Source organism: Rhinoraja longicauda, chromosome 3, assembly GCF_053455715.1.
Source record: "Rhinoraja longicauda isolate Sanriku21f chromosome 3, sRhiLon1.1, whole genome shotgun sequence".
Lineage (NCBI taxonomy): Eukaryota > Metazoa > Chordata > Chondrichthyes > Rajiformes > Arhynchobatidae > Rhinoraja > Rhinoraja longicauda.
Window position 1 is genome coordinate 48,777,556 of NC_135955.1, and position 27,437 is coordinate 48,804,992.

The 27,437-nt window shown below is 39.6% G+C and overlaps 1 protein-coding gene across 1 annotated transcript in view; it reads right to left on the reverse strand.

The window, feature by feature from the left end:
- Positions 1-27,069, reverse strand: part of LOC144592393 (fibrillin-2-like) — a 259,796-nt gene extending 232,727 nt beyond the window's left edge. Inside the window, exons 1-5 of the mRNA XM_078396959.1 lie at positions 26,740-27,069; positions 25,579-25,661; positions 18,237-18,335; positions 17,857-17,952; positions 11,644-11,739 (exon numbers count right to left, since the gene is read on the reverse strand). Coding sequence (XP_078253085.1) covers positions 11,644-11,739; positions 17,857-17,952; positions 18,237-18,335; positions 25,579-25,661; positions 26,740-26,921 — 556 coding nt within the window. The 5' untranslated portion in view covers positions 26,922-27,069. The remainder of the gene's footprint in view (positions 1-11,643; positions 11,740-17,856; positions 17,953-18,236; positions 18,336-25,578; positions 25,662-26,739) is intronic.
- Between the last annotated feature and the right edge of the window lie 368 nt (positions 27,070-27,437).

The window sequence follows — 27,437 nt, forward strand, 5'->3', positions numbered from 1 at the left end:
AAACTTCTACTCCCATTTCCAGAAAATTATAAATTTTCCATTGCCCCTGGATACATTTGAAGAGAATTATATTAGTACATAGAGTGATAAATGTAGTGTGATAAAATACACTGGTGCTCTCTTAGTACCTCAGATCATTACCACACTATACAGGAATGCATCTACTTTATTCATTTTATGGGTAATTACAGAGAACTGTTCACTTCTAAAATGCAGTTCTTTCTTTGTGCTGTTAAATACTTATTAGCACATTTTCCAAAGATGATTTATATATAACATATGGCAACTAAACAAAGGAGCATATGTTAAGTCACCCTAAAACATGTCTTCTCAATACCATGATGATCAACAGTACTCGCTACCTCCCAAACTGGTAGTAATGCCAAATGAAGAAAATGGTTGACAATAAATAGCTCAGCAGTGAGATTTCTCCAACAAACTGTACATCTGAAGTATATAGTTGACAGAATACTATACATTAAACTGATCCCATAGTGACACGAAACAGAACCTAGTACTTAGGTTTGAGATGTATAATTCTATCCACCTTATCTTTCTTCTGCACAGCATGGTTGAAGAACATACTACAGATGAAGGCAAAGGGTTGAAAAATCACCCAAAACATACTAAAAATATTTACCTATCTATCTGTTAAAGATGCCATCTGATATGCCAACCATCTAACAATAAAGAAATCTAAAAGACAGTAGTTGGAATGGCTGAATTGAAAGGGGGATCAACAGGCTTGTCAAGCAACTAAACATTGGAGGAGATGTAGCTCTTTCAGGAACTAACACACATATTCAACCTTGTCCAACCAGACTTTCTATTTTACACTTCTAGAAGTCAGTAACATGACATAGGCTTTGAAAACTTTGCCTTTAAAAATAAACAACCTCATACAAAGACGATTCTCAGGAAATCAGTTTAGTTGAGTTTATTGTCACGAGTACTGAGGTACAGTGAAAAGCTGTTATTGCATGCTAACCAATCACGATTACAATCGAACCATTTTACAGTGGATAGATACATGATAAGGGAATAATATTTAGTGCAAAGTAAAGCCAGTAAAGTCTGATCAAAGATATTCCGAGGGTCACCAATGAGGTAGATAGTAGTTCAGGACTGTTCTCTAGTTGTGGCAGGATGATTCAGTTGCCTGATACCAGCTGGGAAGAAATGTCCCTGAATCTGGAGGTGTGTGTTTCCACATTTCTATACCTTTTGCCCGATGGGAAAGGGGAGAAGAGAGAGTGGCCAGGGTGTGACTCGTCCTTGAATATGCTGCTGGCATTGCCGATGCAAAGCGAGGTATAAATGGAGTCAATGGAAGGGAGGTTGATTTATGTGATGGTCTGGGATGCATCCACAATTTCTGCAATTTCGTGAAATCGCTTCAAGTTGACAATATATCATGAAGTCTAAAGGAAGCTGGTAGGTATAGCCCTCAACTGACAGGAACACAATGGAGAAGAAAAATCTCAAAATTGCCAAGACCAAAATAAAAGCTCAAATCTGAAGACAGAAAATATCCCAGTTCTCACCAGATTCATAAATTCCACCCCTTTGTCAGGATTAAGTGCTAGAAAAGTGCAGCTGTTCCCTCAGATGGCTGCATCGAAATTGGTGAAGTTAGATGCAAATGTGACTCATGACAAATATTAAGATTTCCTCAGAAGCATTTCCTTGCTCGCTAGTCCCATTGTCAGTGGTGTGAAAACTACCTCAGTCTGGGCATATTTTTACATGAACTGAGATACAGTCAAAAACTCTGTGTGCTGTCTATTCAATCATACTGTACAGGTACAATCAACCCACATACAAGTACAACAGGTTGTGCTAAGAGAAAAGTACCAGTTTGCAGAAAATAGCATTACAGCATTATAGCATTACAACAGAGAAAGTGAAAAAAAAGTGCAAGATACGCACTGAGGTGGAATGCGAGATTGAAACTACACCTTATGAGATGTCTGTTCAGTAGTTTTGTGATAACAGGGAAGAAGCTGTTGCTGAATCTGGTGGTACATGCTTTTAAGCTTTTGTATCTTCTACCCGACAGGAGGAGGAATTACTCGTGAATTACTCGGCCCTTGATTATGCTAGTTGCTATCCTGAGGCTGCATTAAGTGTAAATGGAGTTGATAATGTGGGGGAGGGGAAGAGGTTAATTGGTTTCTGCGATGTGCTGGGCTACACCCACGCAGTTGCATTACACTGAAAATTCCTCCTTCCCTCACATCCAATCATAAGAAATATTTGTTCTAAGGACTGATGTAATATTATAAATTATCATCTTCTATGTGCTGGGTCTAATATTTCTCAGGTGTCCCGGCAACTGCCTGAAACAAATTTTGAACTCCTGAAATATGTATTGACAAGACGGACGTCTATTCACACCCAGCCTGTTATACTTAATTACATTGTGGAGTTGACCACGAGTGTTACCCTAATTCCATATATTTTTGTATCCCCTGTGCTAGGCCTAGTTTATACTTTTATTTGAATGCTAGAATTAGCATTCTGGAGCACAAACAAATATCATTTTTTGTTAGAGTCAATTTATTTATTTACTATTTGAAGACAATTTTATTTTACTATATCCCAAGAAAGCCTGAAATATATCCAGTGCTATTGAGATAACTGCACCCCAAGTTAACAATGTCTTTGCAAAAATGGTCAGAACTGAGCGTTGGAATAGGATGCTCAAAACCATCGCCATAAAGAAAGACTAATTTAACAAGTCTTTCTTCACCTGTAATCACAACACAGATCAATATTAATATGAGAGCTCTCAGCAAATATTCCAGTGGTTTTTGTCAAAGGTGGGTCTGAAAGCAGAATTTCTGTTCTCCTTGAGATAATATTTTCTTCCAAGCAATTACAATAGTTAAACTTTACACCAGGCTACACATGGAACAAATTGTTCTGGTTTTTGTTTTGATATATTAGGTAATTGAAGTGATCCACATTTCGTGATACAGATCTTTCTGTACTCAAAGTTAGTTGAATTTATATTTTTCCAATTTTCACTGTTACTGTGTAATTAAGACACACTGGAAACTGTTAAAAACACATCATGTTTTAAACTGAAAAATATCTTTCTAAAAATGGTTAGGTATGGGGATCTCCAATTTAAATAATTTAACATCAGCAAAATGTAATCAGCAATTTGCATATTATCAAAACAAAACCAATAGCACAATCTGAAATTAGTGGCAAGATTTAAATGCTGCAGTTATCAATGTCAAAAACAAAACAACTTACTTTGTCGTGAATCAATCACCGTTTGCATTCTAAATTTCAATCAAAGCAAACACTGCATGCTCTTTTGTAGTCAATCTCTCCATACTGGTTGGATTGTGCAGTGTGTAGAGAAAGGCTTTTGTGCGAAACAAGAATTACGATTAAGTTGCACAGTGTTCACTTCAGAGAAGTTCAAGAGGCCCCATTTACCCTAGTTAAAAAGGAACCCTTTCAAATCTCTCATTTATAGCTAATTTAAAAGCAATGACCTTTGTATATCACGGTCACAATCTGTAAAACATGCAACGAGTTAGCCGTTTCTTTAGATGAGAGCTTTGCAAACCCAAGTGCATTGAAGCATAATTCCTAAAAGCCTCCAGCTTCGACTTTAATAGCCCAGAATTTCCAGGAACAATGCAATCTTTGATTTGTGCTCAAGTTCCATCTTCTTGTGTCTTGATCATTCTGTTTCAAATTTATTACCAAATCTACTGGCAAAGCAAGGTTAATATTCCACTAAAAACATAATGGGGAATTAGTGACTGCAAGAACTGTTCAACCGATGCCTTAGTCCACATGTGTAAATCAGACAATAATCAATATTTATATCCATAAATTACTATTCATTTCAAATTCCAGAATAGCTTCTTCCCCATTGTCATCGGAGTACTAAATGATCTTCTCATAAGCTAAGTGTTGGTCTCAATCTCCCAACCTACCTCATTGCAGTCCTTGCACTTGTTTTAAAATCTGCAAGTTTAACACAACACTGTAACACTATATTTTGTACACGGGTATTTTTGCCTTTGCACTACGTGTTGTACTTGCAATGGCTTGATTGTACTTATACAGTATGATTTGACTGGATAGCACACATTGTTTTTCACTGAATCTCAGTATACTTGACAATAAATATAATGCAGATCTTTTATTTCCCAAAGAAATACATTTTTATTTCTAATTTATTTTCACTGTGTTACGTAAACACTACTTTTTGTTTTACTGTTTCCGTAAGGGTATCCAAAAATATAGGCTTCGTCCTTTAACAAGAAGCCTAATAAGAATATATCAATCTTGCTATGAAAATGGGCATCACTGAGTGTTGGAAGGTGGTGCTCACAACCATCAACATAAAGGCAAAGATTTTTGTTTCAAGCAGAACTTAACAAACAGCCAACATGCATATTCCTCCCTTTCACATCTCGCCTATCTCCCAAGTCCTACCAAGTGCTGGTGCACCAGCCGAGAGCAATACAAATTCCCGAAAGATTATTGCTTACTGCAAATAATGGGATATGTTAAATATGCCTGGAATTTCAGTGGTGTAAAATTGGCCCAGTGTGTAAGGTGTATTGCAAAGCACCCATCTGCAGGAAATTCCAGCAAATTAAACAGAACCTATAATTTTTGCTCGCATATAATAATAGCTCAAGTACTCTGATCTGCTATAAATCTGTAAAATAACAGACCCATATCTGAAAGATGATAAGGGATTAAAGTAATTCATTAAATAGTATTGCCAATTAAGTATTTACCAGGATATATTCAAATTTGGACATTCTGTATATAGAGTAAATGGTCAATACAGTCGAACCTTATTAGTACGGACCTCTACACAACAAATTTTGGTTATAACGGACGGAGTGTCCCCACAGTAATCAGACACCACTGTCTCTTTAAGAACACAAGCTGCTAATTACACAGCGGGAGGTCATTGAAATTGACATGCAATTGCTTCAATTGACACTGGTGCAATGATGCTCTATTAAACAATATAACAAATAGCCTTTAGTACTTTTAGTTTGCAGTAACAGAAATACATTTTTAGCTTTTCAAAAGAACTTTGTATTTGAAAACAACTTGTTTAACGGTGTGACCGCTAGGTGGTTGGAACGAATTCCTTCCTCGGATATAGCGAACACCATTTGCACCCACCTCCACCCATGGTCCATTATAATGAGCGTTTTCTGAATTTTATTTGTTAGTTAAAGCTACTTTACTGCAAAACTGAAAGATTATTTCAAGAATATTCCCCAACCAAAATAAACAAAACAATGGCTTTCCACCAACCCAGAACTAAGGCTTTAGAAATACATTTCTTCCCAAACAGACGCTTTAAATTGTCGTTGTACTGCTTTAAAATGATGCATTAGGGTTATAACTGAAAATTACAATGTCAAACAGCACAGGTGTATTGTTTCCCAAACATTTGGTTGGCAAGTAGTGTAGCCTACTCAAGTTGAAGTATGTAAAACTACCAACATGAATCCATGCTGCGTTCAAATCCTGACTCTAGCCCTTAAAATCAGCTGTGTAACTCATAGGATTACTACTACAAGTGGTGCTATACATAAAATGAAGAGAGAGTTGGAGGAGAGTGAGGGAACATGCAAGCCTTCTCACCGACTAAACCCTGGCCGTTTTAGTTGAAGGGATCCATAACGTATACTTTGTGACAGAAGGGGTAAAATGCCACGGTTATCGACAGCTACAGCCAGGCATGTCTGGCAGAAAGTGGTAACACATTCTATCTCCGAGGTGGAACATATTGGAACACGCGCACTGCAGAAAGGAGTATCATGACCTCACATGTGTTGTGAAGGTGAGAGCTACAGACCCTAGATTTGCTCAAGGGGTGTCCTGCTTCCACCCACAGCACTCAGTCACCACAACTATCTCAGAGTTAATGTTTTAAGTTAAGGACCTTTCTCTTTCTCTCTCCAAAGATGCATCATTACAATATCCAACTTCATTTGTAAGTGGACACTGATAGTCTCACTTTGGCAGAACGTCACTAAATGGGCTGATTGCATCGAACAGGCAATGGTAAAAAAAATTACAACTCTAAAGGTATCTTGAGCTGTAGGTTTGTCTCTGGCACCAGAAATACATCATCCATGTACACGTGAGGCAGAATACAAAATGTGTTCAGTCAAAGTATTGGAGGGATGCAAATATTCCTGGAAAAGGTCTTTATTGCATTGCACTCTTGAAGAGGTCAATTTCATTCACAATGTATTGAAATAAACAGCACTATATGATGGAATTTCTAAGCCATGGCTTTGAAATACAACTTGTACATCAGTCAGTAACTAAGCATGTGAGACACAAATACTTTAAAATTCCCTTTTCTGATGATATGCCCAGTAACAATGACTCATTTTAAGCAGATGCATCAGGTCAATTCTTTTTCCCATCTTAACAGTTAAATGTGCTCTAACACTGCAGCTGTGCGCACAAAGACCCTTTCATCCACTTGAATATTGAAGGAAAAACTGAAGTAGTTTTCTAGGACACAGGACACACACGTGTTCATTTGGGCAAGAGCTTTTTTCTTTTGAACACAAAAGTGACCCAAAATCTCAAGTGATTTGTTTTAACAGTTCAAAATGCATGCAAACTTGTATTTTATGCTTGGTTCTGTGCTTCCCTATAGTTTAAATCAGGGAAGTAATAAAACAGCTGGAGATACATCTGCAGCACAGTGCAGTAAGGATGAGCAAATGGATTAGGCAACATTTGCCCCGTTGAAGGTTCTATCCTTTGATGTGGTTTCTCTGAGTAATATACACTCTGCTGTTATCATTTTGCTTGGTGCGGTCTGCATCCGCTCTGAACAGCTACAATAAAGTTGCCATCTGCTGTCTTCACATTGCAGGAAAAGTACTGGGAATAATGCCAAATTATATCTTCACTAAGGTGACAGCAACTAGACTTTGTTTTCTGATTGTAGGTGTCATTGACAACCTAGCTTATTACTACTTCAGAAAAGTATTATTTTTCTATTTTCTTCTTTTTGCTCATGATGTATGCCATTCCTGTGAGAAACTGATGTTGAGTGCTGGAACCAGCTTTGAAACACAAACCAAGGAAACATGAAAGAAACTAGATCAAAGGACTTGTTCATTTTCCTTTAAAAGTCAAATCAAAGACAACCTGCTTTCTAATTCCTAGTGTAGAGTTTGTCTTGCAATCACGTGCCTACTTCAGTCACAGAATCTGGTATTTAGACTACACCTTCATTACATGCATGATTTATTCCATCAGGGATTATTCCATCAGGGAGCATTTGACTTTTTTTGTGTCATCCTCAGCAGCAATTGCAATGTGGAGGAAGGCTGTATAGAATGAACTTTAACCAACAGCTCAAGCAGTTAATGCACCTGTCAATCAAACTCAAATTAGAAAGATCTGGGTTCAAGTCCGATTGGAAAATTGAACATATATCAAAGATTATACTTTGTTCACCATTTAGGGAACATTGCATTGTTAGGAGGTGTAGAAAGGAACTGCAGATGCTGGTTTATACCAAAGATAGAGATTGATACCAACAATTGTTCGGAGATGATGTGTTTGAAAGAGTCTATAATCAAAGCCTCTGATAACACGTACAAGAAGAAATAAAATATTCCTTGCAACCAAATGAAAAACAGAGCAATTTTCTTGTGCTATAATCAATGAATCATTGAGTCGTTCAGTCCAGAAAAGTCCTTTGGCCCAACTCATCAAGCCCATCTAAGCTAGTCCCATTTACCTGCTTTTGGCCCATAATCCTCTAAACCTTAACTATTCATGTACCTGTCCAAATGTCTTTTAATGGTTGTTAAAAGACATTTACCTGCTCCTCTGGCAGCTTGTTCCTTATACCCACCACCCTCTGTGAAAAAAGTGCCCCTCAGGTTCCTGTTAAATCTTTTCCCTCTCACCTTAAATCTTTGCGATCCACTTATTGATTTCCCTACCCTAGAAAAAAAAAGACTGTGCATTCACTGTCTATTCCCCTCATGATTTCACAAACCTCTACAAGATCATCCCTCAGTTCCCTGTGCTCCAAGCAATAAGGCCTGCCCAACCTCTCCCTATAGCCGAGGTCCACAAGTCCTGACAACATCCTCATCAATCTTCTCTGTACCCTTTCCAACTTTTCTATAGCAGGGTGACCAAATCTGAACATAATATTTGTAGTGCGTCCGCTGGTCCAAGATTCCTTCATCAGTTTGCATCATTAAAAGTAGATTAGGTGATCTAGTCATTCATTTGTTGGTAGAGAAACCTTCCTGCATGCAAACAAGCTGGTGCTTCTGCTCTTGTAATGACTAGCCAAAGTAAGACTTGAATACAAAGCATTTTGGGGCCATCCTGTGAATCTGGAAACATACCAAATAAATGGAAGCAGTTTCTCTGTTCTGGAATATGTAAAAGAAGCAGCAAAACCAAGCCATCAAGGCTTATAAATATAGGGCTGAATTATTTTGACTGATAGCTGGCTGTTCCAAAGAAAATTGCAAAAACCAAACATTTTGGCCACAAAACATTTTGGATTTCCGTGTACTTACGAGCAAATGTAGGTTTGAGACATGCTAACGATGAATTAGATGCCGATCTAGCAGACTTCCAGCTCTGCCATTGGACAGTGCTGAGTCCAGCAGTGACAAGCAGGAGAGAGAAGTCAGATGCATCTCTTTTCTGACCCTTAGCTCTACACCATGAAGGAGTAGCATAAGAATGATAATTCCATCTTCGGCAAAAGGCAAGTTTTGTCTTATTTAATTTTAATTGCTTGTTATGAGTTTCAGTGAGGGTTTATTTTTTTTAATTTATGTTTATTTAAATTATTTTCATATATCTCTTTCAGAGACATTTATGGCTTGCAAAGAGGCAAGGTCTTTGGATATGATATCTACACCCTATTGTTGCTTAGAACCCATTCTCCTTGCAAGGTGCCTGCTTGATGCAGGGTGCCGACATTTATTCAGCTGAACGCAACCAGGAACACCAGGCAGCTAGTTTGGACTGTAGGCTGAGCACAGCATGATACTGCTAATTTGGAATAGATTTTAACATAAAATTTCAAATATTTATTTTGCATATTTTTCCAGGCAGTTGCCAATTAATTAACCTCATGGTTCAGCCAATTTCAGATCCAAATCTTGCAGCAAATGTGATGAATTCCAGAATTCACTGTGCCTCGTGATGCATTTCTGGCTTGGGTTGACGGGACACAAGTGTAAGTGTGATAATATTACAGTATAGGATACAAATGTGCCAATTCCCAAGCAACTTGTGCAAGGGACAGGGGCAAGACCTCCATCCATCCATCCCAAAAGAAAATCATTTTTGATGCAGAAGCGGGGAATCCTGGGGTTTCCATATGGAGATTTTTTTTTAATTAGATTGGCTCCCTTTCAAATGTTAAGCATGTTTATTCCAATCCCTTTGGAATTGTCATGGGAATTACATTTTGGAGAAGATGTGTGGTTTCCACCTCCACTTCAGGGTCACATTTCCTACACCCACTCCAATATTCAGTCAGTGATGTCAGTGTACCTTTGATACCAGCAACACGTCATACCAGCATTCGATTGAGTAGAGCCCAATAAGGGTCTATTTCACAATGATCCTTTATAAGGGACAATTTCCCATCAGTGCAAGGATGGAGAGCAATGCTTGCTGACACAATTAAATGTGAAGAAACATTCAAATGTTAATTCAACTTCTGAAAGCTTTTCATGGCAAATTAAAACAATTTCTAAGCCCTCCCTGCATTTCAATTTCTTTGGAAAATGCCAACCCTGCAACATTACGTCTCTATCACCGATTTCTTGGCTAAGACCATCAAGTCAAGTATTATTGTCTTCTGCCTCACCGTCCGGCGCGGCCTAAGATGGCCGCGGGATATTTCTCTGCTGGGCGGGGGTTTCAATGTCGGGAGCCACGACCGCCCCGACGTGCAGCAACAGCGGCAGCGACAGCGTGTTCGCCCGCCCCGGATCGGACTTATCATCAGCGGAGCCGGCCGTCTTCGGAGGCTGCGGGAGCGGCTGCGACGCGACGCGCCTTGGGCTTGGCCCGCTGTGGACCGTCCGGTGCGGCCTGCAACCACAACAACCTGACCGCGGGCGAGGACAGCAGGAGAAGGGAAAGACATTGTGGCCTTCCATCACAGTGAGGAGAGAGAGGACTGGAGGAGACTCACTGTGATGGATGTTTCTTTGATGGATGTTTCTTTTTTGTGTGTTTTTGGGGTTGGGTGGTTTGAGTGCCTGTTTGATGCTTTTATTGTTGGACTGTGTTTTTGGGGGTTTTGGGGTGTGTGATTTGAATGCCTATTTAATGCTTCTATTGTTGGACTGTGTTTTGGGGGGTTTTTGGGGTTGGGTAATTTGGGTGCCTGTTTAGTGCTTTTATTGTTGGACTGTGGGTGATTGAATTAACATTTTGTTCAAGATGGCCGCGCCGTTGTGTTTTGGCTGCCTGCCACTGTATGTTTCTTTTTTTCCTAGTCAGATGTGCAGCACTTTGGTCAACGTGGGTTGTTTTTAAATGTGCTATACAAATAAATTGACTTGACTTGACTTGACACTCTAAATAGCTCTTTTTCAAACACATAGCCTACAAAGGAGAGAGAAATGCCAGAGAGACTGCAGACAAAGGGATAGCGTGCATAAGCCTGGGTCAGATCTCAGCGACTGTCAGAAAGTAAGAAATATGGTGGGTTCGGTGCAGAAATGTTGAGGTTCCAGAGACTCAGGCTCCGCCTTCACCAAACAGCTAGCTAGTGGATTCTCTAAAGGGTATAGATGGAGCAGAATATTGGGACTCTGCCTAGCTTGAGTGAGAGGGAAAGTGAAGCAGTCTCTATCATGAGGCAACAGTGCTCAATGTCACTCCAGTTACTCACATGCTCATTTGAAAAGTATAAGGAGCATTTATCTAGCACCCTTCCTCAGAAATTTGTCTACTGATTTTTGCAAATTACTATAAAAGTCATTATTACTTTCTGCAACTTTATCATTATCATCTGTAAAGGTTTGGATGTCACCCTAGTTTGGGTGGGACCTTGGCAATATAATAAAAATTATGTTGGTCAGTTCTGGACCAAATACATATACTGCTTTTTAAAAGAAGTAAATTCATAAATATCATTATCAGCGAAACCAGAATGACAGATTTGAGGACAGATTGTAATACTCAAGAACAGTAAAAATCAACACAAACAAACCATGTACTATTAATTATGGCTAAATTATAAACAATGCACATGCTTATTCCAATGCTGACTTTTGTTTCTATCAGATGAGTGTCATTAATTCGCTTCATTCCAATACCAACTTTAATACTTCCTTTCAATTTACAATAAGTGAAATAATGCTAGAAGCAGCTTGCCATCAGTTTTAATAAAGTCAGTATATCCAATACAGTTATATACCTTTAAGGTGGATATCATCAAGTCATCACAAGGTACTGTAACCGGCAGCACAAAAAGCTCTTGGTGATTTTCATGGCAGATGCCTTTTAATTATTGCACATTTTTGTAACTCAATGCATCTTTCAAAAAAATGCAATGCTTACTCAATGCGTTGAATCTATCTGCAGAAATTAAAGATGACCTATTCTTACCTCTCTCACACTGAGGACCAGTAAATCCATAAACACAGGCACAACGATTAGGTCCAATGCAACGACCACCATTCTGGCACCCATTTTCACAGACAGCTGTAACATGGCAAAATTAGAATGTTATACAACGATCTATACTTTCAAGTTCCAAAGTGCTGGTGCAACACAGAGAAATGTGTACAATAAAATGCCTGGTACCACAAGGAAATATTTTGGAATAACATTCAATGGCAGATGTCCATCTGTAACCAATTTAACTAAAAGCTCTTTATGAACCCATCATATGAAAGTTAATTGACTGAATGCTTTTTCATTTGAAGAGCTATACTGTGCAATGTGTAATATACAAGGGTTAATGAATCTCCACATTAATAGATCTACAACAAACACAAATTTGGTTCCTATTAAATTTGGGAACATTTCAGGATAGGTCAAATTGAAAACCAATTGAGGTAAATATAGAAACATGGCACTAGTGGCAATTAATGTTCAGCCATCCATGTTCCTCAAAAACACACATTGCAGCAGTAAGAACCGAATGACATTGGGTGGAGGCAAAGATAAATCCCCAGAATGCAATAAAAGCTCTCCTGACTGAAGGAAGGTTTACAGGCGTGAAGGAGAAATATGAGTGTACATGAGGGAAAAGGTAGATTTCGGTGTTTGTCCCGTACTGTGGAGTACGCACTACAATTTAGTAATAGGGTCAAATAAACAATGCAACTACACAATGGATTCAGTTATATGCAAGAGGCTGAACCATTATGTTGAAGTGATTTTAAAATTAATAAAATTGTTTCCAATGAGAGAAGTAACTTCAACAGATTGTTGACAGAAAATTAGGAATGGATTAGGTATATAAAACCGTTAGAGGCTTAATTTGTTAACATGAAAGCAACTGATACTTTACTTAAATGATCACTTTATGAACTGTAGAACACTGGAAAGACAATGAGCATCTTTGACATCCATGGCTAAAGAGTGGAAAGCTTTGAAAAATACATTGTTTTATCTCAATCAGTAAAAACTTATTAATATGTAGATAATTAGGTACCTGTTAATAACATTCAATATCACAACATACGATCATACGAAATAGAAGCATAAAATGGCCATTCAGGTTCTTGTAGTTGCCCCACCATTCAATTAAGTCATGGCTAAGATTTTACATCAGTGCCACTTCCTTGCACTAGCATTGGAAGCTTTGATGTTCTTAATTTCTAGAGGTCTTTGAAGCTAGTGTGATTTGGGTGGGGGAGCGATGGAGAGAGGAGGGATGCAAGGGTTACTTGAAGTTAGATAAATCAATATTCATAACCCTGGGTTGTAAGTTGCCCAACCACAACATGAAGTGCTGTTCCTCCAATTTGCGTTTTGCCTCACTCTGACAATGGAGGAGGCCCAGGACAGAAAGGTCAGTGTGGGAATGGGAAGGGGAATTAAAGTGTTTGGCAACCGGGAGATCAGGTAGGTCCAGGCGGAATGAGTGAAGGTGTTCAGTGAAACAATCACCCAGTTTACGTTTAGTCTCACCGATGTACAAGAGTCCACACCTTGAACAACGGATACAGTAGTTGAGGTTGCAGGAGGTGCAAGTAAACCTCTGCCTGACCTGAAATGACTGTCAGGGTCTGTGTAAGAAAGAACTGCAGATACTGATTTAAACTGAAGATAGACACAAAAAGTTGAAGTAATTCAGCGGGACAGGCAGCATCTCTGGAAAGAAGGAATGGGTGATGTTTTGGGCCGAGACCCTTCTTCAGACTGTCGGGGTCCCTGGACACAGTCAAGGGAGGAGGTATAGGGACACGTGTTGCATCTCCTGTGGTTGCGGAGGAAGATACCTGGGGAACTAATGGCTGTGACATTGGCTCACTGACCTTTGCAAACCAAATTCCCCATGAACACTTCCACCAAACATAGTTCTGTCCTGCATGAAAATAAATCTTGAAGAGAAGGAAACACTAGTTGTGATATCTGCTCTTCCTACCCGCCTTCAACAACAAAACTTGAAGTCATGGATTTTCTCACATAAGCTCTGAACCTGAAAAATCTCAGAAGATAAATCAAATTTGTCTTGGACATTTTTTATATACATCAAATTTCCTTCTGTTTAATATTGTCTTAATTTTACTTCCCTGTAAGAGATTGCCACATAAGTCTGCTGCTCTCTTGGAGGTAGTAACTACTCTATCTTTGGCTATTGGAGATGTTTGCAGAAACCCACATACAGAAAGTTTAGTTGTGCAATTGATTAGTGATAAAGATTGAATTTTACAGTTTTCAATTGGAGTACTGATAGGGTTAGCCCCATCGATTAGGGGCGCAGAGTGGCACAGCTGGTAGAGCTGCTGCTTCACTGTGTCAGAGACCAGTGTTCGATTCTGACCCTGGGTGCTGTCTGTGTGAAGTTTGCATCTTCTCCCTGCAAACGTGTGGGTTTCCTATGGTTTCCTCCCACATTCCAAAGACGTGCGGATTTGTAGGTTAACTGGTCTCTGTAAATTGCCCCTACATATAACATATAACATATAACATATAACAACTACAGCATGGAAACAGGCCTGTCCGGCCCTACCAGTCCACGCCGACCATTCTCCCTGACCTAGTCTCATCTACCTGCACTCAGACCATAACCCTCCAATCCCCTCCTATCCATATACCTATCCAATTTACTCTTAAATAATAAAATCGAGCCAGCCTCCACCACTTCCACCGGAAGCCCATTCCATACAGCCACAACCCTCTGAGTAAAGAAGTTCCCCCTCATGTTACCCCTAAACCTTTGTCCCTCAATTCTGAAGCTATGTCCCCTTGTTGGAATCTTCCCCACTCTCAAAGGGAAAAGCCTACCCACGTCAACTCTGTCCGTCCCTCTCAAAATTTTAAAAACCTCTATCAAGTCCCCCCTCAAACTTCTACGCTCCAAAGAATAAAGACCCAACCTGTTCAACCTCTCTCTGTAGCCTAAGTGCTGAAACCCAGGCAACATTCTAGTAAATCTCTTCTGTACCCTCTCCATTTTGTCGACATCCTTCCTATAATTTGGCGACCAGAACTGCACACCATACTCCAGATTTGGCCTCACCAATGCCCTGTACAATTTCAACATTACATCCCAACTTCTATACTCGATGCTCTGATTTATAAAGGCAAGCATACCAAACGCCTTCTTCACCACCCTATCCACATGAGATTCCACCTTCAGGGAACAATGCACAGTTATTCCCAGATCCCTCTGTTCCACTGCATTCCTCAATACCCTAACATTTACCCTGTACGTCCTATTTTGATTTGTCCTACCAAAATGCAGCACCTCACACTTATCAGCATTAAACTCCATCTGCCATCTTTCAGCCCACCCTTCCAAAAGGCCCAAGTCTCTCTGTAGACTTTGAAAATCTACCTCACTATCAACTACTCCACCTATCTTAGTATCATCTGCATATTTACTAATCCAATTTGCCACACCATCATCCAGATCATTAATGTAAATGACAAACAACAGTGGACCCAACACAGATCCTTGGGGCACTCCACTAGACACTGGCCTCCAACCTGACATACAATTGTCAACCGTTACCCTCTGGTATCTCCCATTCAGCCATTGTTGAATCCATCTTGCAACCTCACTATTAATACCCAACGATTTAACCTTCTTAATCAACCTTCCATGTGGAACCTTGTCAAATGCCTTACTGAAGTCCATATAGACAACATCCACAGCCTTGCCCTTATCAATTTCCCTGGTAACCTCTTCAAAAAATTCAAGAAGATTAGTCAAACATGACCTTCCAGGCACAAATCCATGTTGACTGTTTCTAATCAGGCCTTGATTATCCAAATAATTATATATATTGTCCCTAAGTATCTTTTCCATTAATTTTCCCACCACAGACGTCAAACTAATAGGTCTATAATTGCTAGGTTTACTTTTAGAACCTTTTTTAAACAAAGGCACAACATGCGCAATGCGCCAATCTTCCGGCACCATCCCTGTTTCTAATGACGTTTGAAATATTTCCGTCATAGCCCCTGCTATTTCTGCACTAACTTCCCTCAATGTCCTAGGGAATATCCTATCAGGACCTGGAGACTTATCCACTTTTATATTCTTCAAAAGTGTCCGTACCTCCTCTTCTTTAATCCTCCTAATTTCCATCACTACTCTACTTGTTTCGCTTACCTCACATAATTCAATATCCTTCTCCTCGGTAAATACCGAAGAAAAGAAATTGTTTAATATCTCCCCCATTTCTTCCGGCTCAGCACATAGCTGTCCACTCTGACTCTCTAATGCCCCTAGTCTGAGCCCCATGCTCTACTCCCTATTTACACACGACTGTGTTCCTGTATTTGACACCAACACCATTGTCAAGTTTGCAGACGACACAATGGTGATCGGGCTGATCAACAACGGTGATGAAACAAACTACAGAGCAGAGGTGCAGAACCTGGCGGACTGGTGCTCTGATAACAACCTGTCCCTAAATACCACCAAGACCAAGGAGCTGATCATCAACTTCCATAGGTCACACAACGGGGAATACGCCCCGATCTTTATCAACGGGGACAGTGTGGAGAGAATGTCCAGCTTCAAGTTTCTGGGCATCCATATTTCGGAGGACCTAACATGGTCCACTGACACTGCTGCGCTGGTCAAGAAGGCACAGCAACGACTGTTCTACCTAAAAACACTGAAAAAGTCTGGTCTACCCCAACAGCTGCTGACGACCTTCTATCGCTGCACCATAGAGAGAATCCTAACACATGGCATCCTTGTGTGGTATCTCAGCTGCATGGAGGCAGAGAGGAAAGCTCTTCCGCGGATAGTCCACAGAGCTCAGAGGACTATCGGAACACAGCTACCAGCCTTGGAGGGCATCTACAACACACGATGCCTCAGAAAAGCCACCAGCTTCCACAAAGACTCTTCACACCCCTGCAACAGTCTGTTCAAACTTCTACCATCGGGCAGACGATACAAGGCCTTCTACGCCCGTACCTCCAGACTCAGGAACAGCTTCATCCCCAGAGCCATAGCTGCTATGAACCAGTCCTGCTGAGCCTGATGGTCACATTGCACAGTGAACCAGCACAGATCTACTTGCACTTTATTCTGTTTTAAAACTGTTCTAATTTGTTTCATTGGGTTGTTTAAATTAATACTGACTAGCTAATTAATTTATTGCATCGTATGGGAGGCTCATTCCCAATCTCGTTGTACCCCTGTATATGGACAATAAAGATATATTGTATTGTATTGTATATCGGGACTGGATAAGGAAGTGGGATAACTTAGAACTATCAGGTGGTCAGGTGGACTCAGTGAACCGTTTCCATGCTGTATCTAACCTACTGTTCTGATTAATACATAAAAGGACAAATGTTCTTGTCGGATCCCAGTACAGCAACAGCAGCTAACCTACATCAAAGATTTATCAACTGATCAAACTAACATTGATTTTAGAACTTTTGCAAAAACCTTTGTTTTCACCAACATTCAAACACGTGCAAAAATACGATCAAAATTAAAAATATTCAAATAAAAGATGATTGCATATTTTGAAAACAAATAAATGTAAAGCACTAAAGGTTACAATAAACTAATACATTTACCCTTCTTCAATTAATTAAAAAAGTAAAATATCAGAAATACTTCTCTCTTTCTAGTGCATTCTTTTCCATTGAAATTAATAGTTACTGAGATTTAGCAAGCAGATTTCCAAGCTCAACTGGGACTCCATGAATAACTTTACAATTGGGAAGTCGCCCGGGAGAACCTGCTAATGTTTGTGACTTCTGAAATTATGTAAAAGTCTCAAGCTTCCAAATTGTGATGTGGGAACTGCCGGCAACACCATGCAGAACGTCAAGCATTTCTGAAGGAAATCCAGGGTATTGCAAATTAATTCTATTTAAAAAAATTTAAAGTCCTATCAACAATTTTGTTTTTAAAATACTGATCAGACAATATATTTTAAATACATTTACAACGACTTTGCAAATACATTTACAACGACTAGTGAAATTCCATTGTAACTTTATAAAAAGCTATACACAGCAAAAACATTATCTAATGATTAATACTGATTAAATTTGAGTGTGGAATTTGATGTCAAGACTTTTCTAGCACTAGGCCACAGTGGTGCATTCTAATATTACAGTTAAACTATCACTTTTATCACATATCCATCAGTAACATCTACTTACGCTGTCCACAGTGGGTTCCTATGTATCCTTTCTGGCACTGGCAATGGTTTTCTGCACAATTCCCTCCATTCATGCATCTGATGTTGCATTGTTGAACTATAAAAAAGGTATTAATTTACCATTAATCTCCTACTCGTACCGAAGTAGAAATGGTTATAATCGTAGAACGGGATAGAAAATATCATGCATTCCTTTATTGTGAAGTTTTATGCAATATCAGGTAAAACATTTCCAACAATATAGATCAAGCCACGATAGATTCATGCTCAATTAAGTGAATCATAAAAACACTCATTTAGTATTGATTGTTGAGGTACACAATCTAATGTTTCAACCAACTAGCACATAATTGGAAAATGAAAGAATGTTTGGAAACCTACGTGATTTAGTCCCACAGTTCGGAGAGATCTGTCCGTTGGAGCAGGTGCACATATTGGGGCGCGAGCAGAATCCATCACCACAGGTGTTTCGACAAATAGCTGCAGGTCAGAAGCAATGGATACGCATGAAGAACATTTCAAATTTGATGTTTTTATGTTAATTAAAGAATAATTTTCCTGAATTTGATTAGATATTGGTTCAGATTTGGTGGTAACGTAACTAGCAGGGTATTGTTGCTCACCATTATTAAGAAGCAATTTATACAGCAATATATAGCTTCTGTTTAATAGCAGTATCATACAGAAGCTGTTATCTTACTGCTCCAGACATTGTGCTGCACTAGTCCTTTCCACAGAAGTTCCACATTAAAAGGTTGCAAACATGCTAGAAAATTAAAAACTTAGGCATTCCAGTATAAATGAAAATTTAAGGAAAGCAAATCTTGATTACTGCAAACCAACCTCTGGCATTTAAAATAAATCAATTTTAATTATTTCTGAAGAAGAAAAACAAACAAACTTTGTTCTAACCTCTACACCCAAGACATTCTCACCTTTTTCCCAAATCTCTTTATTTTACTTGAGATACATAATTTGCATTGTATTGTACCATACAATTAATGTTTTGAAAGAAGTTATTCCCTTGTTGAGTAGCAATAAATGTGCCATACAGTAATATCAGCATATTGCACACTGGTTTCAAAATTCAGTTCCAAAGCAGTCAACATCTCTCTCATCTATCAATACCAAGCAGACAATAAATTATCCCCCACACATATCTCAGCAAGGATCACCCCATTATTTGTTCTGTTCACACTAGTGACAGTGCCACAGCTGGTAGAGCTGCTGTCGCACAGCACTAGGAACTCAGGTTTGATCCTAACCTTGGATGCTGTTTGTGTGGAATTTGCACATTTTCCCTGTGACCACATGGGTTTCCTCCAGGTGCTGCATAAAGCATTGAAATTGCAGTACCTTAAATATTTTTAAAATATATGTAGAAAGACTGTTTATTACATTCCATGACACCTCCTTGTACAAGGCTAGGAGATTAAACAATTTTTATGTTCTCCCTCTCCATTGCCTGGGGCTCAAGCCTATCTTCCATCTGATTGAGTAATTTATTGCGATACTTTTAATACGATGTACCAAGTATTACTTCTACATTCTATTACTTTTGCCTTCAGAAATCCAAATTCAGATTAGGTGAGCACTTCGCTGAATATCACAACTTCTGTTCGCTAACTATGTTAATCCTTTGCCTCATTTGGGCCTTCTTAGTCACATGTGTGACCAAAAATGTGAAAAATTGTGGAATATATCTCTTCCAATTCTGAAAGCATTCCATGTATATTGTTTTGACCTGTACATATGACTTATACATGTCAAAGTTTATCAAGTGAAATTGTTATGTTATGCTGACAGTTTGTTTAGGGTCAGAGGTCAAATATGACTGGTCACGTGTGTGTGTGTCCTCACATGTCATATTTCACCTCTGACCCTAAACAAACATTGTCAGCATCCATATACTAAAACTCTCGTTTGTTTGTTTGTTTATTCCTGAACTACAGCCAAAACGGTACACGATAGCGCAACAATTTTAGGCCCACCTTACTCACCGTCGCCCCTTTGGTGCTAATGGAATAAGTTTCATTGAAATCGGTGTTATATTTTTTAAGTTATTCACATTTTAAAGTTTAAATCTATCTCCTAGGGAGGGAGGGGGTGAAGGGAGGGAGGATAAGGGGGGTTGAGGGGGATGGAGTGAGGGGGGAGGGGAGGTGGAGGGAGGGGAGGAGGGGGAGAAGTGGAGAGGAGGGAGGGGAGGAGGAGTGAAGGTGGGGGGGAGGGGAGGGGGGGAAGGAGAGGGTGCTGCACCAATGCAGGAGAGGTTTGGGCCCAACAGGTCCACTTGGTCTATAACATATAAAAATTTCACTTGATAAACTTCGACATATATGTCATATATACAGTACAAAACAATATTCCTGTAATGCTTTCAGTATTAGAAGAGATGTGTTACACAATTTTTCACATTTTTGATCACACACATGACTAAGAATTGCCCATTTTCACCTTAATCCCTCTGCTTTTAGTTTGTAATTGAAATTTGACATATGCATCAGGTACAATACCTTTGAAAAAGCCTATAAAAATGGACACAAATATGCTCAATAACCTATTCAGTAAAAACAATGCTTAAAAAATTATGCAAGAAAAGGATAAAAAATACAGTTGATTCTCTCCTGAGCAAACATCACATTCAGGTCCTATAAAACTGTGCAGGTAACTTATTCCAGCCCTGAACTCAATCCACTATACACCAGCCAGGAATTTTATTTTCTAAAAAAAACCTTTCTCATTATGTTCACTGATTCTAATAAATGAGCACCAAGGCAATAGATTGTTTTGTGGCCTTGAGCCACTTGGAACTGGTATGAGACTTTCCAACATATTGGAGTCCAGAGCCTCTACAGAAAACAAAATTTTTCATTCAATGTGCTGAACTGGATCGAAAGTCTAAAGCCAAATTGAAATACATGTGCTTGACAGGCCGTTTATTCCACAGCCCACACGAAAAACTGATATCAATGTTGAAATTTTACTTGAAGTAAGAAGTATATGTTTACAAATATAAATTTCTGATAATTTGTTGGCCACATAATATGTGGATCATGGCATCATGCTCCTTTGAACCCAGTCCTGCTAATCTTCTGTCCATCCCTTCCAGATCTCCCACTTGACTCATATTTTCAAAGTTCTAGCACTCTGCAACACTCCTTCAAATCTATCTTCATTAATCGTCTACAAGGATCATTTCATCACAAACTAGAATCTTATCTCCAGATACACCTTTACATCCAAAGTCCTTGAATGTTTTTTCCTCCCAAACCCATGCCCAAACATTATTAGAATAAAAACATAGAACTAGGTTTCTGCCCACATCCCATCTCTTATCATACTCATCAATTATACGATCTGCAATTATGCAAAAAAATAATCTCTCCCTTTATCCTTCTTGACTTGTGTTTGGCTTTTGACATGATTGACAAGGCATCCTCCTCCACTGTCAACCAGCTTTGCAAGACTTCAGTCACCCGGTTCCAATTTTATTTACAAATAATCATCTCTACTCGCTTTCAATCTCACACCTGTACCACTACAACTGCCATGTCACAGCATTCTATTCTTGCACCTGATGACCCCAAACAACATTCCTCTGCTGTCCCTCACCAGTCCCCTCTTCCTGCTCCTTGGTCGGTAACATCTAAAAACACATCTTCATTTTGTACATCCACAATTATGACACTTGACTACATTTCAACAGCACCAATATTGACAGCCCCAAACTTTCTATTTAATCAGACAGCTTGTACAACATTCTAATTCCTGTACATTCCAACTATGAAAAAAAGACCTCCGCTACACTTCTCCTTTAAACATTTCCCTTCTCAACTTGTTATCCTGCTATAAAGTTCATTAGTCTATTAACATTATCAACCGTCTGAAACAGAACCAAACTGTCACAAACTTGATGTAAAATCTGACTGCAAGATAAGCTTCAGAACAGATATTTGCATCAACCACCCATTTCTGGTTTCACTGTGGTATCACTGCCCACTTTTATCACTCTTTCACTTTTTTAAAGAAAGCTTATCTAACATTAATAGTAAGCCCTTAAACTAGTGGCAACATCATAAGCTTAAGTTCAAATCTGCACAGAATAGCAGGACTTCCAAGGGGATAATGCAGAATGTCATGGGGATAATACAGGACTTCCATGGGGATAATGCAGGATGTCATGGCATTAGTACTTATGTTGGATCAGAAGATTTCTCACATTGTATCAGTGACATACATTCAGAAATCTGAGACATGAGATAGGCAGCTTTCAAGTGCCAGGGATCTGATGCAAGAAATTCAATGACCTCACACCCCCGGTCAACATCAGTGAATGAATCTCCAAGAGTGATCCATCCAATGTTTTTTGTCACAGATGCCACATTACACCCCAACTCAATGCCTTGGCCGATGTAAGCAAACATAAGAAATGCCTCTTCACCTACCTATTTACCACTTTGCCATTTTCAACCACGAGATGCCTCTGCATTCCAAAGGTCACTGATATTTACTCTATATGTTGCCAGAGCAGACCATTTATCTGTCCAATCACACTATCTGGTAACACGGCGTTCATTCTATCCATGCTGCCCTTGTGTGTAAGTTGTGCACGAGTCAAGAACCATATCACATGCAAAATGTCCTTCTTTCTCAGCAGCCGCCCTTTAACTTGTCATGGTAGCTCCAATGCAAATCACATCAGAGTTGTCAAATAATGAAGGCATTATGACTACTCCTAGAATACTAAGATGGAAATGTCCAACACTAGAAGGCATAGCTATAAGGTGAGAAGAAGAAAGTTTAGTGGAAATGTGCGGGGCAAGTTATTTTTCCCCTCTTAGAGAGTAATGAAGGGCCTGGAATGCTTTGCTTGTGGAGGCAAATCCTTATTCCGCTTGAGGTTGGGTTTATGACTGAAATTTTAGTTTCCTTTATTGTCATGTGAACCGAGGTAGAGTGAAAAACTATTTGTTGCGCGATAACCAGTCAGCGGAAAGACTATACGTGATTGCAATCCAGCCATAGACAATGTACAGATACATGATGTAGAGAATAACATTTAGTGCAAGATAAAGTCAAGTAAAGTCTTATTAAAGATAGTACAAGGGTCTCCAATGAAGTAGAGAGTAGGTCAGGACCACTCTCTAGTTGGTGATAGGATGGTTCAGTTGCCTGATTACAGCCGGGAAGAAACTGTCCTTGAATCTGGAGGTATGCGATTTCATCGTTTTCTCCTGATGGGAGAAGAGGGAGTGACCGGGGTTAAACCTCCTTAATTATGCTGGGGGCCTTGCTGAGACAGCCTGAAGAGTAGATGGAGGGAGGTTGGTTTGTGTGATGGTCTGGGCTGCATCCACAATTCTCTGCAATTTCTTGCAGTCTTGGATGGAGCTGTTCCTAAACCATACTGTGATGCATCTTGATAAAATGCTTTCATAATCATAATCATACTTTATTAGCCAAGTATGTTTTGCAACATACGAGGAATTTGTTTTGCCATACAGTCATATCAATAAAAAGCAACAGAACACACAAAATACATTTTAACATGAACATCCACCAAAGTGACTCCTCCACAATCCTCACTGTGATGGAAGGAGAATTTTTTTTTAATCTGCTTCCCTTCTTTGTTCTCCCATGGACGTGGACTCGAGCCTTCCGTTGACAGGTCGATCTTGGCTCCCGTAGCTGGCGGTCGGGGCCTCCGTATCAGTGCAATCAAGCTCCCGCAACAGGGGGGAAATCTCAGTTCCCCTGCGCTAGGCGATCTGACCCCAGGTCGGGGCTAGTCGAACCTTCTGTGTCTTTGGAACTTCCCGACATCGGTCTCTACCCGAGACAGCGAGCTCCTCGGTGTTAAAATCCGTTGGCCGCGGTTGGTGCGTTGATCCCAGGCAAGGGATCGCAGGCTCCGGTGGTAAGTTCACGGCCCCGCGGTGGGACTCAAAGTCAGTCTTGAGCAAGGCCACCAGCTCCACGAAGTTAGGCTGCAGAGTGACCGGTGATACGATCCGGAAAACAATCACACTTCCGGCAAGGTAAGAGATTGAAAAAAAGTTTCCCCCGATCCCCTCCTCCACCCCCACATAAAACAAATCAGGGAACATTAACACATACTTTAAAAATAACAAAAAAGACAAAAAGACAGACAGACCGTTGGCAAGGCTGCCATCACTGACGGCGCCACCCATAACGTAATGATGAACAACAATGGTAAATTTCTACAGTGCATCTGAGGTGCACATACTGTTCTTCGCTGTTTCTCAGATACAGAATTATATCTTTTACTCCCCAGGTAGAAACATGCTCTTGCTGCAAGATCTTTATCCCCTTTTGATCCACCCGCTTCTAAAAACGTATAGTGCTTTGTGCGTCTTCTAATTATTCTCCCAATAATTTTGCCTTTCAAATGGAATTTCCACTTGCTTGTTTAGACGTTATTGGTCAAAGTAGAAAACTGAAGTCAAATTCAAAATCTGACACACCATACTCCAGAGAATAAAAGAACCATAGAGAGTAGCAACTCATAAGCTAGTCGATATCAATCATAAAGTTATTTATAAGTAGGTGATAATCCTTTAAAGTAGTGTTGGCAGGAGTGTTCTATCTCTGAGTGCGTGTACAGCTGTGCAAGATTAATAAATGGCACTGGCTTGTTCACTGCATATTGCTGATTGAAATCACAATCCACCAACTTCATGTACCTTTGGGGATAAACACGGTTCATGTAGCTTTATTGATCTGGTACAACTTGGGCAGCAAATGCCAATGCATTTTTAGAACCAATTCACCTCTTCTAATATCCAAACTCCGCAAAGACAACTTTATGACTTCTATAAAAATTAACCTGAACTTTTCTTTGTGTAGTTGCTTCTGCCGTTTAATTTTGAGCATCTCCAAGTTTCTGGGACTACCAGAATTTATTCCCTTCCCCAACTACCCCCTGAATCAGCATGGCCTTTTCGGGCAATTAATGGTGAAGAACCATGGTGAATTTTGAATTAAATATAGGCCAGATTAGGAAGGATGGTAGACATCCTCCCCGGAAGGACATCAATGAATAGAGTCCGTTTTTACAACAATGTATCTTTGTGGTCATAATTGCCAATGACCAGATTTTAAAAAATATATATGTCTTAGTGGGATCTGAACTCCATTCTCCAATTATTTATCTGGGTCTGTGGTTTACTTGTCCAATTATTTAATCGCTGCAACACCATATCCAGATGACAGAAGTGCAGTTCCGCCCAACTACAGTATTTGGTTATCTTGATTGATACACAGTTCTGGCTGTCTGCATTCCAAGCACAAGCACAGTCTGGCTGATGCGATTCCCAAAACTGATGTCTCAACATCCAGGTGCTCAAATTTTAGTTTGGGTTCCTTGTCTTCCTTTGATTCTATTTGACTTTGGCAATAAAAGAGAACATTTGCTGTGGCTGTTCAACTACAAATTATAATTTCCCATCTGCACTGCAAACTTAACTTAAGCGCTGTGGTGAAAATAATGGCTTAAGAGAAATTAAAGCCTTATGATAACAGCGATAATACATGAACAGATCATCATGACTTTTGTAAGTTTGTGTTCAGATGTTTTATACAAGCTGTATATATTTTATTTAAACATTTCCATATGTTCAAACTATTGCATTGCACCATGTATCACATCCCATTTTCTAATGAAAAAATGTGTCACGTGATTAGGAACAACTGTACTTACGGACAATGCACTGATTTCCACCAGGTAACGTTTTCCATCCCGGGCAGCAGTAGGAGTGAAATCGAGATCCACAGACATTTGGCCTATGATGCACATATTGAAAATCAAAACCATTCAAAAAACGTTACACTTTAAACAAACCACTTTTAATAGCAGAGTACACCAACTTCACGGTCAACACTGCATGCCGACCTCTAATTTAATTAAAACCAACAGAGCGCACAAAGAATAATTCATGTTTCATACACAAAAATAAATTGATTTTCCTAAATATAACTTTATCACGCACGTAGTATGTGGAAAATTGGAAACTTGGCAAGTTCCACTTTTTGAAGACAAAAAAATATTGTTTTCTGGTTTCTGCTATCCTATTGTATAGATCTGGCAATTCTGAGTAGAAGATGTTAATCAATTATTTACTTTATTAAAGTTGCTCTGCAGTTTTCATCTCAAGGAATCATTCTTCCTGTTGAGAATTGTTTTTTCAAGTTTAAACGAATCCCAACTTTCTTCCACGATTGTAATCTTCCACATCTGTATAAATCTTGAAAATCAATCTGCTCTGGTCAACTCCTCAGAGATATCCCACAGTTGAGGATCTAATTTCTTGATTCTATAATGTATATTCTGTGAATTTAATAATCATACTCCAACTGCAAAAAAAAGTATCATTCATTTCAGAATTTTGACGGCCGTAACAGTTAAAACCCGACTTGGCCCGTGTACGTGCAACTGATTTATAATGTTGTTGAAAGTCCAGTATCACGACGAAAATGATCCTCACTTGCGAAAGTTGGGCACCAAAAACATAAAACCTGAACACTCGCCATATAAATGATAGCTAATCTATAACTTTTCTGTATTTCCCTTCATTTTTACTTCTGCTAAATTGTGATTCTGCACGCATCTGATCATTGTTACACATAGTTACATCCTGAGGGGAATTACTGCATAGAAATCCAGGAAATCTAGGAACTGACCCAATGCTCAATTACTGCAAAATCCAGGTTGGTGACAGTTCAGGCGAAAGCCTGGCTTTACATTAAAATACAATAGTCACAATGTTTTACCTTAATATCCCACCCCCATAGTTTGAATTAAAACATAAATATTCAAACCTATGCATTTTTATATTAAAAACAAAAAAAATCAGGTGTATACCCTCTGAGCATATCATGCTGGCCTCTCCGCCTCATTCTGTTGGTTGCTTCCCTCGTTTCAGTTGGATTGAATCTTTGTGCTTCAAATCCTCTTGGATATTGTTGGGCCGTCACTTTTTCCACCGCGATGCCTGCTATTGCTATACATCCCAGCAGAAATTTCCAACAGCATTGTATCCCCATCCTGGGAACACACTCGCTCCTTGGCTTTTTGAAGGTTTTTCCAGATCAATGGGTTTTTTTTAAAGAACAAGTTCAGAAGTCTGTTGATCAAATTAGAAGTCACGTTATGGCTGGAGCTCCTCTTAACTGCTGCTCCTCTTAACTCTGGTGAACGTTATGATTGTTTTGTGAAGGAAAATGCAGAGGGGGGGGGGACCACTTTGTCTTAGCAGCTGAAAGGACAATGTAGGGTAATACTAGGACCCCCCCAAATCCAACGTTTGGGAAGAGGGGGAATGCAAGGATATAAAACCGGAGAAGGGGGAGCGTGTCCTGTTGCAGGGATGCAAAACGTACCTAAGAACTTCACAAAAAAACCGCCAAGCCAGGCGAGCTGAGACTGAAAGACTGCGCAGCGACCAGAGGCTTTTCACTGGCTCCTGTCAATGAGGAGCGGGTGTAAGCACGTGGGTTGAGGGGAGGACTTAGCCGCAGAGGCGAGCAAAACTCGTTCTTTCATCAGATCCACTGGGTGGT